The following is a 10,887-nucleotide window of genomic DNA, read 5'->3' on the forward strand; positions in this document are numbered from 1 at the left end:
GCCCCACGGCGCCTCGGGGGTGGGGAACGCCTCAGGAGCCCAGCTCGGGAGGGAGTCTGCCATCTCGGAGGGACGGTGGGACCCCAGGGCCACCCTGAGGGGAGCACGGCTCCAGGTGGGAGCTTGTCCTCACGGGGGATGGGGACGGGGTGAGCTGGGGCCCACCAACACGGGAGTGAGGCTCGGGCAGGAGCTCGCTGTCGTCGAGGGCCGTGGGACCCAGAACCGCCCCGACAGGAGCGCCGCTTGGGGCAGGAGCTTGCCGTCGTGGGGGACGGTGGGAACTGGGGCCCCCCGACGGAGCACAGCTGGGGGCAAAAGCTTGCCGTCGAAGGGGACCGTACGGACCTGGTGGAACCACCCCGATGGGAGCGGTGGCTTGAGGCTGTCTCCCTGGGATCCGGGAGCAGCTAAGGACAGGGTTTCCTTGGAGGATCCCTACAGTTTGGCCACCAGAGGCATGATCTATGCCCTGGGCGTGAAGGAATAACCTGTACACCGCACCATCAGTTTGGAGCAAAAGAAGCCAGGGCGGTCACAGCCAGACGCCACAGGTCCTCTCTCCGTGAGAGAAGGCTGGAAAGACTTGTTTCCAGGGGACGGCCGCCTGCTCAGAATTCTCTGGCTAGGAGGGACTCCCACCCACAGAGGATGGGGCAGCCACGTCCACGCCTGCATCTCGGCCTCGACGGGAGCTCACCAGGCAGCAAGACACTCCCCTCCCTGTCGACAGAGTGGAGGTGGGGAGGGCTCGACTTGAGTCTGGGGCTCAGGGACATCTGTGACGCTCGTGCTCCCCGATGGCACCTAGGAACTCCCCCTGGGGAGGGCTTTCCCTCTGAGGTCGCCTGGCCTGGGTCTGGGTGAGATCCCAGCCGGGGGAGTGAGGCGTTTTCGAGTGCAGGTGCCTGAGGGTGACGAGGAGATGCTGTCCTGCCCCCCGGGGGGCTTGGGGTGCCGTCAGCTGTTATGGGTGGGAGGGGGAGCGCAAAGCCCACAGGCCCATGCTGGGTCCCCCCTCGGCTGGGCCTGTCACCCACACCTGCCGGGGGAGGCTGCACCATCATGCCGTTCCACTCGAGCCCAGATGGGTTTAGCTCGTGGTTTGAACTTTCTTCCAGGAACTTATGCGTCAACTACACGACACGGAGGACGGAGGCAGGGAAGAGGGACTCAAGGGGGCCTTCCGGCCAAGCCCACAGCACTGGGCCTGAAAGCCAGACTGGACTCTGGAAACAGGATAGGAGGAGCCAGTGTTGGCCAAAGGCCAGATCCATCACCCTGACACCAGAAAGGAGGACAGCCACGTCCTCGGCTCGAGTCATCAGAAGTCTCTCTCCTTGGATGGTGGTGGGCCTTCCTGACGCTCCAGGGACTTTCCCTTCCCCAGACCTTTCCTGACAGGAGCTCGTGCGGCATCCTTGACGCAGCCACAGGGAGTCTTGACAGACGTCCCTGCCGGGAACGGGGACACCCTGGCAGCGTATTTCCTCAAGATGGGAAGACCAGCAGGCTCCAGGGATCACGTGACTGTGTGAAGATGGCCCTCCTGCTCACACGAGAAGGGAGCAGCACCTCGGACTCGTCCCCGCGAACCTCTGACTAAGTGGGGGAAGTCCTCCCAGGTGCCAAGAGGGGACACCTGGGCTCCTGGGGGCGCCTCACCAACCCGAACCAGGTCGGGCAGGGCCAGGGCTGCTTCACCAGGGAGACACAGTCCCCGTGCCAAGTGTCTCCTGGGTCTCCTGGGGGTGCCTCTAGCTCCCTGGTCTCCAGGACTGCCTCCCCGAGGGCCCGGGCAGGCCTTGTGGGACTCCTGCCCAGGGAGACTGCGTTCTTATGAAAGCAGCCTCTCCTCCTGTGACATCCCTGAGGCAGGCGGGACAGTGACCATTGTGGTGCCTTTGCTTTTGTTTTGGGGTCGGAGCCTCACTCTGTCGCCCAGGCTGGAGTGCAATGGCACAATCACAGCCACCGCAGCCTTGACCTGCTGGGCTCAGGGGATCCTTCTGCCTCAGCCTTCCAAATAGCTGGCACTACAGGTGTGCACCACCATGCCCAGCTAATTTTTTGATTTATTGTAGAGAAGAGGTCTTGCCAAGTTGCCTGGGCTGGTCTCGAACCCGTGGGTTCAGGCAATCCTCTCACTTCAGCCTCCCAAAGTGCTGGGATGATAGGCACGAGGCACTGCGCCAGGCCCGCTATTTTCTCTCTCTCATTTAAAGTGACCTCCTCAGGGCCACGGATCCTGAAAGCCGGTCAGCAAAACCCTAAACATCAGCTGGTGGCCTAGCAGCCCATCTGACATAGACAAACTACAGTTTAGCCTTCCAGAAGGTTCTTTGCCTTTGAGGAAGCTGCGACTGCCCTGGAGAACGCAGTTTGACAGGCCTCAGGAGAGCCCATGTCACACACGAGGGGAAGCGATTCCAGAAACATCTGCAGGTTTTGCATTTTGTTTCTGTTTTCTGTGAAGACGTGGATTGTTGGCACCGGAGTCACACTGCCAAAGGGGCTGCAGCCTGGAAGTTGATGGAAAACCCAGAGGCCAGTGGGGAGTAGCCACACAGGGGACACACTTGCCAGAGGGGCTGGCCTGAGTCGCTTCTGGGCAGACTAGACAGTTGCAGGTGTTACCCCTCCCGGCAGATGCTAACGGGTGCCCCACACTGTACTTGGTGGACCCAGGTAAGGCCCAGAGCTTGTCACCAACATGAAGGGGAGGACGGGGTGTTCTTGAGACTAGTCCGTTGAGGTCAAACGCTTCAGAAAGCCTCCGTGTCGGGCTGCAGTTTCCTTCCAGACCGGCTCTCCCTCCTCGTCATCTGACAAGGGGACCCGCACGCCACTGCCTGAGCCTTGGCTCCCCAGACCTGTTTATTGTTTAGAGACAGGGTCTTGCTCTGCTGCCCAGGCCAGAGCGATCACAACTCACCACAGCCTCAAAGGGTGGCGAGGAGAGGAGGGACGGTGCCCCGGCCTCCCAAGTAGCTGGCACTACAGGGGTAAGCTACCATGCCTGGCTAATTTTTAAATATTTGTGCAGGGATAGGGTCTCACTAGTTGCCCAGGCTGACTTTGAACAGCCACGTCTCCAGTTAACCTCTGACCAAGTTGGGGAAGCCTCAACTGATCCTCCACCGCAGCCTTCCTCACAGGGGTGAGCCACTGTGCCTAGCTAATTTTTAGAGACCTTTGTTTTGGTCTATGTTGCCCAGGCTATTTTGAACTCCTAGCCTCACGCGACCCTCCCGCCTTGGCCTCCCAGAGGTTACAGGGGTGAGCCGCTGCGCCCAGCCCTGCTTTTACCTGTTGACTGAAGGTCACGTTCCTCCTCCTGCTTGTTTCGGGACCCCCTCCTCCGGCTGCATCTGGGATGGCCAAGGACTGGGGTCTCTTGAGAATCCCTGACGACTGGGGCTTGGAGGTGTCCAAGGATCCCACCCTCAGAACCTCCCCGTCGGAGGCGGAGGCCAGGGCGCCGTCCCTCCTCTCCAGAAGCCCGTGGTCCTGGTGGTAGAAGCCGTCGGGGGCCCGGGGAAAGCTGACGCTGATGGCCTGCCCGGGGACGCTGCCGGGGACGGCCAGGTAGGTGTCCTGGCCCGCGGTGAAGCAGTCGATGAGCACACTGTCGATGTGGGCCGTGCCGAACGACGAGGCGAACTCGCTGATGCCCGTCAGGGAGCCCTCCCTGCTGAGGAAGCTGCCGTACTTGGGCGTCAGGGGACTCAGCGGGGAGATGGGGCTGGAGAGGGCGGTGGCTGTGGGCCCGGGCGGCGCGTCGCCGGCGCCGTCCTCAGACGGGACGGGTGGGGAGGGTGGCAGCGGGAGGCTGGGGCTCTTCATGGCGCCCCGCTTCTCGCCCGGCGGCTGCAGCGGCCGCTCGGGGATGCTGATCAGCGTCAGGACGGTGGTGACACTCAGGGTGACCGCAGTGAAGACGTAAATGACACGAAGCTGCCCACCCAGGGCGCGCCCGAAGCCGGTTCTATCCCAGTGGATGCCGCCGACCACGTAGCCAAAGCCGCCACCGAGGCCTGGAGGGACAGACAGGGGTCACGTTCCCTCCTGCAGGCGAGGACACCCCAGACAGAGGCACCCTGTCCGTGGAAGGACTTTCTGTTTTTTGAGTCGGGGTCTCGCTCTGTTGCCCAGGCTGGAGCGCAGGGGCACCAGCACGGTTCGCCACAGCCTGGACCTCCTGGGCTCAGGGGATCCTCCCACCTCAGCCTCCTGAGTTGCAGGACTACGAGCACACACCACCATGATTGGCTGGTTTTTTTTTTGGAAATGAGATCTCACTATATTGCCTGGACCGATTTCGAGCTCCTGGGTTCCAGCAATCCTCCCGCCTCGGCCTTCCAAAGTGCTGGAACTACAGGCGTGAGTCACCATGGCCAGCCCGGATGAGCCCGTTCCCATCCATGCCTAGTCCAAGGCCTCAGTCCCTTCCCTTCTCTGCCTCTGCCTCTCTAGACTTGAGAGTCTTCCTTGTCCCCCTTGGGCATTTTTTTTTTTTTTTTAAGTTGGAGTCTCACTCCGTCACCCAGACTGGAGTGCAGTGTCCGCTCCCGGCCACCGCAGCCTCCACCTGCTGGGCTCCGGCAATCCTTCCGCCTCAGCCTTCCGAGTAGCTGGAACTACAGGCGTGCGCTACCACGCCCGGCTGATTTTTTGATTTATTGTAGAAATGAGGTCTCGCCAAGTTGCCCAGGTGGGTCTCGAACCCACGGGCTCAGGCAATCCACTCACCTCAGCCTCCCAAGGCGCGGGATTCCAGGCTGAGCCACCGAGCCCGGCTCCCCTTGGGCGTTTTATCATGCTTGACTTCCCACGCTCATGAGCCCAGCTAGCTCTCCCTGCCTTCACTGAAGACAAGATTACTGTTTTGTGATCCTTAACCAAGGTCAGATTCCAGGTGAATTTTATTAACTTTTTTTTTGTAAAGACCGAGTCTTGCTCCATTTCCCAGGCTGGAGTGCAGTGCTGTGATCGTAGCTCACTGCAGCCTCGACCTCCTGGGCTCAAGCAGTCCTCCTGCTTAAGCCTCCCAAGTAGCTGGGACTACAGGCATGCAGCATCACGCCAGTTTTTTTGTTTTTTTTTTTTTAATGTAATGTTTTTGTAGAGATAAGAAAGTGTCTCTCCATGTTGCCCAGGCTGGTCTCAATTTCTGGTCTCAAAGTGATCCTCCCGCCTTGGCCTCCCAAAGCGCTGGGATTACAGGCATGAGCCACTCCCACTATTTGTTTTTTTTTAATGAACTAAGTGGTGCATTCTCACAGGTGAGCAGCAGCACAGGTGAGTGTAAGGTAAAAACAACAATGTCCTCTCCCCACACGCCACGCCCAGCGCTGGCCTGCATGGTCCCTTCCATTTCCTCCCGCACATTGGCACACGTGTGGAGACAGAGGGACGGCCAGCACCTTTTTCTAGAAGACACGACTGAGGCCTGGGGAGGCTGAGCTGTGTCCAACGGCCACAGTCACCAGCAGGAAAAGCCCAGAACCCTCTCGGCTTTCAGGTCCCAGAACCTGAGCCTCCACCACGGGGCAACCTGCCCTCTTCATGGGGGTCCAGTGCATGTCTTGGGAAGCCCTTCCTTTCATTGTTAAACATCTTTTCAACTGCTATTGGAAATAGGATTTTTTCTTTCATTTTGTTTTGTAATGAGGTTTTTTTGTTGGTTTGGTTTTTGATTCTTTGAGTCAGAGTCTCGCTCTGTTGCCCAGGCTGGAGTGCAGGGGCACGATCATGGCTCACCGCAGCCTCAAACTCCTGGGCTCAAGTGGTCCTCGCGCCTCCGCCTCCCGAGTAGCTGGGACTACAGGCATGTGTCACCATGCCCAGAGAATTTTTTTAATTTTATAAAGGCTCGGTCTCACTATATTGCCTAGGCTGGTCTCAAACTCCTGGGCTCAAGCAATCTCCCGCCTCGGTCTCCCAGAGTGCTGAGGTTGCAGGCATGAGTCACCGCAACCAGTCTCCAGGTGTTTTATATGGGAAAGCCAGGGGTGTCGATTTTCATATGCTCCCTTGATAACCAAACATCATACTGCATTTTTGCACTGCTCTGCAGCTGAATTGGTGTTTTTTGTTTTTTGAGTTGGAGTCTCACTCTGTCACCCAGACTGGAGTGCAGTGGCCGCTCCCGGCCACCGCAGCCTCAACCTGCTGGGCTCTGGTGATCCTTCCACCTCAGCCTTCCAAGTAGCTGGAACCACAGGTGCACACCACCACGCCCGGCTAATTTTTTAATTTATTGTAGAGACAAGGTCTCACCAAGTTACCTGAGCTGGTCTCGAACCCATGGACTCAGGCAATCCACTCGCCTCGGTCTCCCCAAGTGCTGGGATTAGAGGCATGAGCCACTGCGCCCGGTCCGCGGCTGAGTTTTCACAGAGGCCAGTGGGGAGGCACTGACCACCACCCTCTTGGTGTCTGTTGCCCCCTGGCAGTGGCTCTGTGGGGTTTCGCATGCTTTCCTTGATCCCGATTCCACTGGGAGCTGTTCACATCTTTTGCGGCGAAGCACGGCACAGTGTGTTTATGTAGGGACACAGCTGTGCTTACATGCATGTATGCGTCTCCAGCCACATATACAATCCAGCTGCGGATTCCATATCTGCCAGTTCACCTGCTCGCTACCATTTATTGCAAAGCCCAGAACCAATACTCATGGCGCTTTGGCAGCCAGGTGAGGGTAGGCTCCAAGCAGCAAAGATGGACTCACCCAAGGCCCAAGGAACCCTAACCCCGTTAGCCTCCCAGCAGCAATGATTCTAGGTTGGCTAACTCAGCGCTGCTGGTGAGTTTGTAGAGCATAACTGCCGCAAATAAAGGGAATCAACTATATATAAATGTGCACAACCATATATTCATATATACACAAATTATGTTGATTATAGATCAAGAGTGTATCTATGGATTTTTGTTGATATGTATTGTTTGAGAGGTGTATTTTCAATTACTTCAAAGCTTTCCCATATATCTGAATTTTATCAGCTTGGTTTGTTTGTTTGTTTGTTTTTTGAGACAGAGTCTCACTCTTGCCCAGGCAGCCTCCACCTCTTGGACTCAAGTGATCCTCCTATCTCAGCCTCCTGAGTAGCATGCACCACCCTACCCAGCTAATTTTTGTTTCCTTTTACTTGTCTCAGCTTCTTGAGTAGCTAGCTGGGAGTACAGGCGTGTGCCACCCCGCCCAGCTAAAATGTTTTTTAAATGTTGGAGAGACCTGCTCTCATTATGTTGCCCAGGCTGGGCTCGAACTCCTGGGCTCAAGGAAGTCTCCCGCCTCGGCCTCCCCAAGTGCTGGGATGCCAGGCGCGAACCACTGCGCCCAGCCATCTTGCCTTTCGATCAGGGAGTGAGGAAGGGCCTCCCAAGCACGCACCTCTGAACCCACAGCTCCTCAGACACAGCCCGGGCCTGCCGCGGGGACTCACCCGCCAGGAGGGCGTGGACGTTCAGGCCTCGGTCCTGGTCCGCGGGGCCGCACACGTCCATCATGTAGGCGTGGCTGGGGTTATCGGCCGAGTCGGCGCTGAAGTCCATCAGCACCACGCCGCACACAGTCAGCAGGAGGCCCCACTGGTGGCTGCCAGCTGTGTCGGCCAGGGCGGTGCCGATGTCCCGGCCGTTCAGCAGCAGCGAGAGGCCCAGCAACGCCCCTGGGGACGAGAGACAGAGTCACCCGAGGGGCGCAGACTGGCTCTGTCCCCAGCCGTGCGGTCCTTGTCTAGAGTCTTTGGGACCCAGGATTTGTAAAAATTGAACTTCCAGCGGAACTCGCTGGAAGGGCCACCCACGGACGCACCGTATGCTTTGCTCTTGGATCAGGGTGTTTATTTCATCAAGCAGAGCAGGAGTGAGGTGGACCTGATGAGCCCATTTTTAAAAAATGCCCAAGGGGGCCTGTTCTCACAGCCAGCCCAGGCAGGGCCACGGGGGAGCTATCAGGGCAACGGCTTTGGCCACGGCTCTTTGAGACTCTCCTAAGAGCAAGCGGCTGGGGCCTCTGTGTTTTTCCTCCATTGTATTTCCACGCCAGAACAACAGACCTATAGCCAGGACAAGAATGAAAGGGCGTCTCCTTCCAAACCTTGAGGTACACCGGTCACTCCAAGCACCCAGCAGCGGCTGCAGTAGGAATCCTGAAACAGAGCAGGCCGTGGTCACTGCGGGCCCCGCAGCACATGGGGATGTCGGGACGTGGTCTCGGAGCAGGCCGTGGCCACCGCTGGGCCCTGAGGCACATGGGGACATCGGGACGTGGTCTCGGAGCAGGACATGGCCACTGCTGGGCCCTGAGGCACACGGGGCCATCGGGACGCAGCCTGCTGGCCTTCCCAAGCACCTGCACTCAAAGGTCCCAGGGGCAGCGAAAGGATATGATGAGACTTGGAGCCAGCAACAAACCCTGTGCTAGAAAGCAACAGAAAACCAGACTCTTGAAATAAGTGAATGTCTCTTTAACCCTCTGCTTGGGACCCTATGAAGCTCTGGGCAGCCGTGACTCTCCTCGGGAATCCAAGAAATTCCAGGACCCTCCCGGCCCCCCAGCTCTGTTGCTTGGATCCGCCGATGAGAGCCTGATGCAAGGTGGCAGCAGGCCTGGGGCCTGCCCATTCCCGTGCTCGCGTCTGGCTTAGACAAAGGAACTCAACGCGTGGACACGTGGAACGTGCCGGCCGTGTCTGTGTTCTCCCACAGCCCCTGCGAAGGAGTAGCCCTTAACTCGGGCTCCTCCCTTGTCCCCGGCACCCTCAGGCTGCTTCCACAGAGGCTCCCGGAAGCTTCCGGAGGCTTCCAGAGGCCGCCCGCCGTCGGGGCCGAGCTGGGGCTCACCGAGGATGGGGCTGATGAACCACACCAAGCTGTAGAGCTGGTCGGGCAGGCCCATCTGGAGGAGGACCGGGGTCACGTACGCCGTCTCCATGGCGTAGCTGAACTCGATGCCAAAGAGGATGCAGCCGTTGAAAAGCAGCTCTCGGAAGGACCGCCGGGGGCGCAGGTCCCCAAAGTCCACCAGCTCGAGGGGGCAGGGGGTGTTGGGGGGCGGGGGCGGGGAGGGCCGGATGCACTTCCTCCGCTTGGGGTGTCGCTTGAAGTTGTTGGCCCGGTGGCTGATGTGTCGCGTCACGGACCCCGCGCAGCCTGAGACGTGGGACCTCCAGATGTCCTGAGGGGGCGCGCTGGGGAAGAGGGCCTCGCCCGGCGGGCTGCTGCTGGCTGGGGCGATCATCGTGGAGGGGGCTGGCGGGGGTCCCTGGGAGGAGAGTCCACCGGGCCACGGTTACTTCCCACGGCAGGCCTCCCCCACCCTCTTCCCGTGCGCGGGGAATGGCAAGGTCAATGGGAGGCTTGGGAGTTAAACACTGTTCCTCTAAGTGGAGGCCACTGCCCACGGGTGGTATCGCAGGCCCGTTTCCCCACCAGAGCGGCGCATCCGCCCAGGAGACCGAAGCCTGGGGCTTCCCCGCTCAGAGAGGTCCCCTGGCTCCATAGGTCCCCACACTTCCGCGGAAGGGGACTGTTCCCCAAGCAGGGACTCCATCAGAATGGCCCCGCAACCAGCCTCCTGGGAAGTGAGCACGGCTGACAGCCCAGCGGCCGCCTCAGGCCCCGAGGACGCCAGGCTATTTCAGAACCTGCGGCCCATTTCCAGGGCCAAGTCCACCCTTCCCCGAAGGTCCTCGGGGACCGGGGAGGGGAGAGAGCCACCGTGGGCCGGGATCACCTGCGGCGCCCGGAGTGCCCTCACGGGTGGGGACCGCTCCTCCTGCACAGGATGGAGAGTCGCAGCTGGTGCCTTGACGCCTTGACCCTTGTGTGTCCTCCTCCATAGTGGCCAGAGGGGTCTTCCTGGGAGCAGCTGGGTGGGCTTGACACGAGCCCTTTCCCTTCAGCGTCCACTGGACGAGCCAATCTGAGTTAAGTCAGGGCAACTGAGGCGCTGCAGTGTTTGTGAATGCTCTCTTTAAAGCAGCGAGCCAAACTCTGCGAATCCTGGGCCGTCACAGAAGACACACCAAATGGAGATACAGTCTCCAAAAAAGGAGGAAGGGGGATCAGGGAGGGAGGAGAGAGAAACAGATGCCCCCCATCCTCGACTTGTTGTTATTTTTGAGTGTTTCACAACAGCCATGACCTAGGGAAGGAACGACCAAGTTCAAGGCCTTCACAGACATCCTTCCACGCCCTTCCTGCTCTGTCCTCTGCCCCCATGGGGTTTGCAATCTGTGCCACTCAGAGGCCTCATCTTCCAACCGTCTTTCGCAGCTTTGAAGTTACCCTAGATTATAAATATTAACAGAATGGACTCTAGCTTGTTGGCTTGTATGTTTTAGCTAAGGTCCATTTTCCTAAGCACAGAGAGAAGAAAGCTGCTTAGATCAGAGGGAAGGAGACAGTTATATACACAAGACAGGGGGATTCTAGGATTCTGTTTGACCCTGACACAGCCCACCCCCACCTGTCTCACAAAAAGGTAACTGACCAAACTTCTTTCTGAAGTCTTTTCTGAGATGTAGGCCTCCAAATTGGGACAGCTTTTTCAGCTTTGATAGGCTTCCTAACAATGGTGCAAGGTAAACATTATAGGCTTTCTTTCAAAATTACTTTGAAACTTTAGAAATAAAGCCCTTTTTGTTGACATTGACTTTCCATGCCACTTTCCAAAACACTACTGCTGTTCGGTAACTTCTTTACAAACCACTCCGAAAACCCTCACTCCAGACTTGTATTCAAAACCTCACAGCTCAGGGACTGCCTTCCTTCTCTTCAGAAGACACCAACGGTGAAAATGATTTGATCTAGAGACACCCCCGCAGGGTTCATCGTGTTAATCCAATGATCTATTTATCCACCCATCCCTCCACCCAC

At 58.3% G+C, this 10,887-nt stretch overlaps 1 protein-coding gene across 1 annotated transcript in view; it reads right to left on the reverse strand.

The window, feature by feature from the left end:
• Positions 1 to 9,276, reverse strand: part of SLC45A1 (solute carrier family 45 member 1) — a 15,181-nt gene extending 5,905 nt beyond the window's left edge. Inside the window, exons 1-8 of the mRNA XM_021712442.1 lie at positions 8,851 to 9,276; positions 8,064 to 8,156; positions 7,449 to 7,673; positions 3,310 to 4,037; positions 1,560 to 1,816; positions 1,281 to 1,455; positions 701 to 1,136; positions 134 to 393 (exon numbers count right to left, since the gene is read on the reverse strand). Coding sequence (XP_021568117.1) covers positions 134 to 393; positions 701 to 1,136; positions 1,281 to 1,455; positions 1,560 to 1,816; positions 3,310 to 4,037; positions 7,449 to 7,673; positions 8,064 to 8,156; positions 8,851 to 9,247 — 2,571 coding nt within the window. The 5' untranslated portion in view covers positions 9,248 to 9,276. The remainder of the gene's footprint in view (positions 1 to 133; positions 394 to 700; positions 1,137 to 1,280; positions 1,456 to 1,559; positions 1,817 to 3,309; positions 4,038 to 7,448; positions 7,674 to 8,063; positions 8,157 to 8,850) is intronic.
• Positions 9,277 to 10,887: the final 1,611 nt, after the last annotated feature.

This window comes from Carlito syrichta, unplaced genomic scaffold (genome assembly GCF_000164805.1).
Source record: "Carlito syrichta isolate Samal-C Ts95f unplaced genomic scaffold, Tarsius_syrichta-2.0.1 Scaffold303272, whole genome shotgun sequence".
In the NCBI taxonomy this organism is placed as follows: domain Eukaryota; kingdom Metazoa; phylum Chordata; class Mammalia; order Primates; family Tarsiidae; genus Carlito; species Carlito syrichta.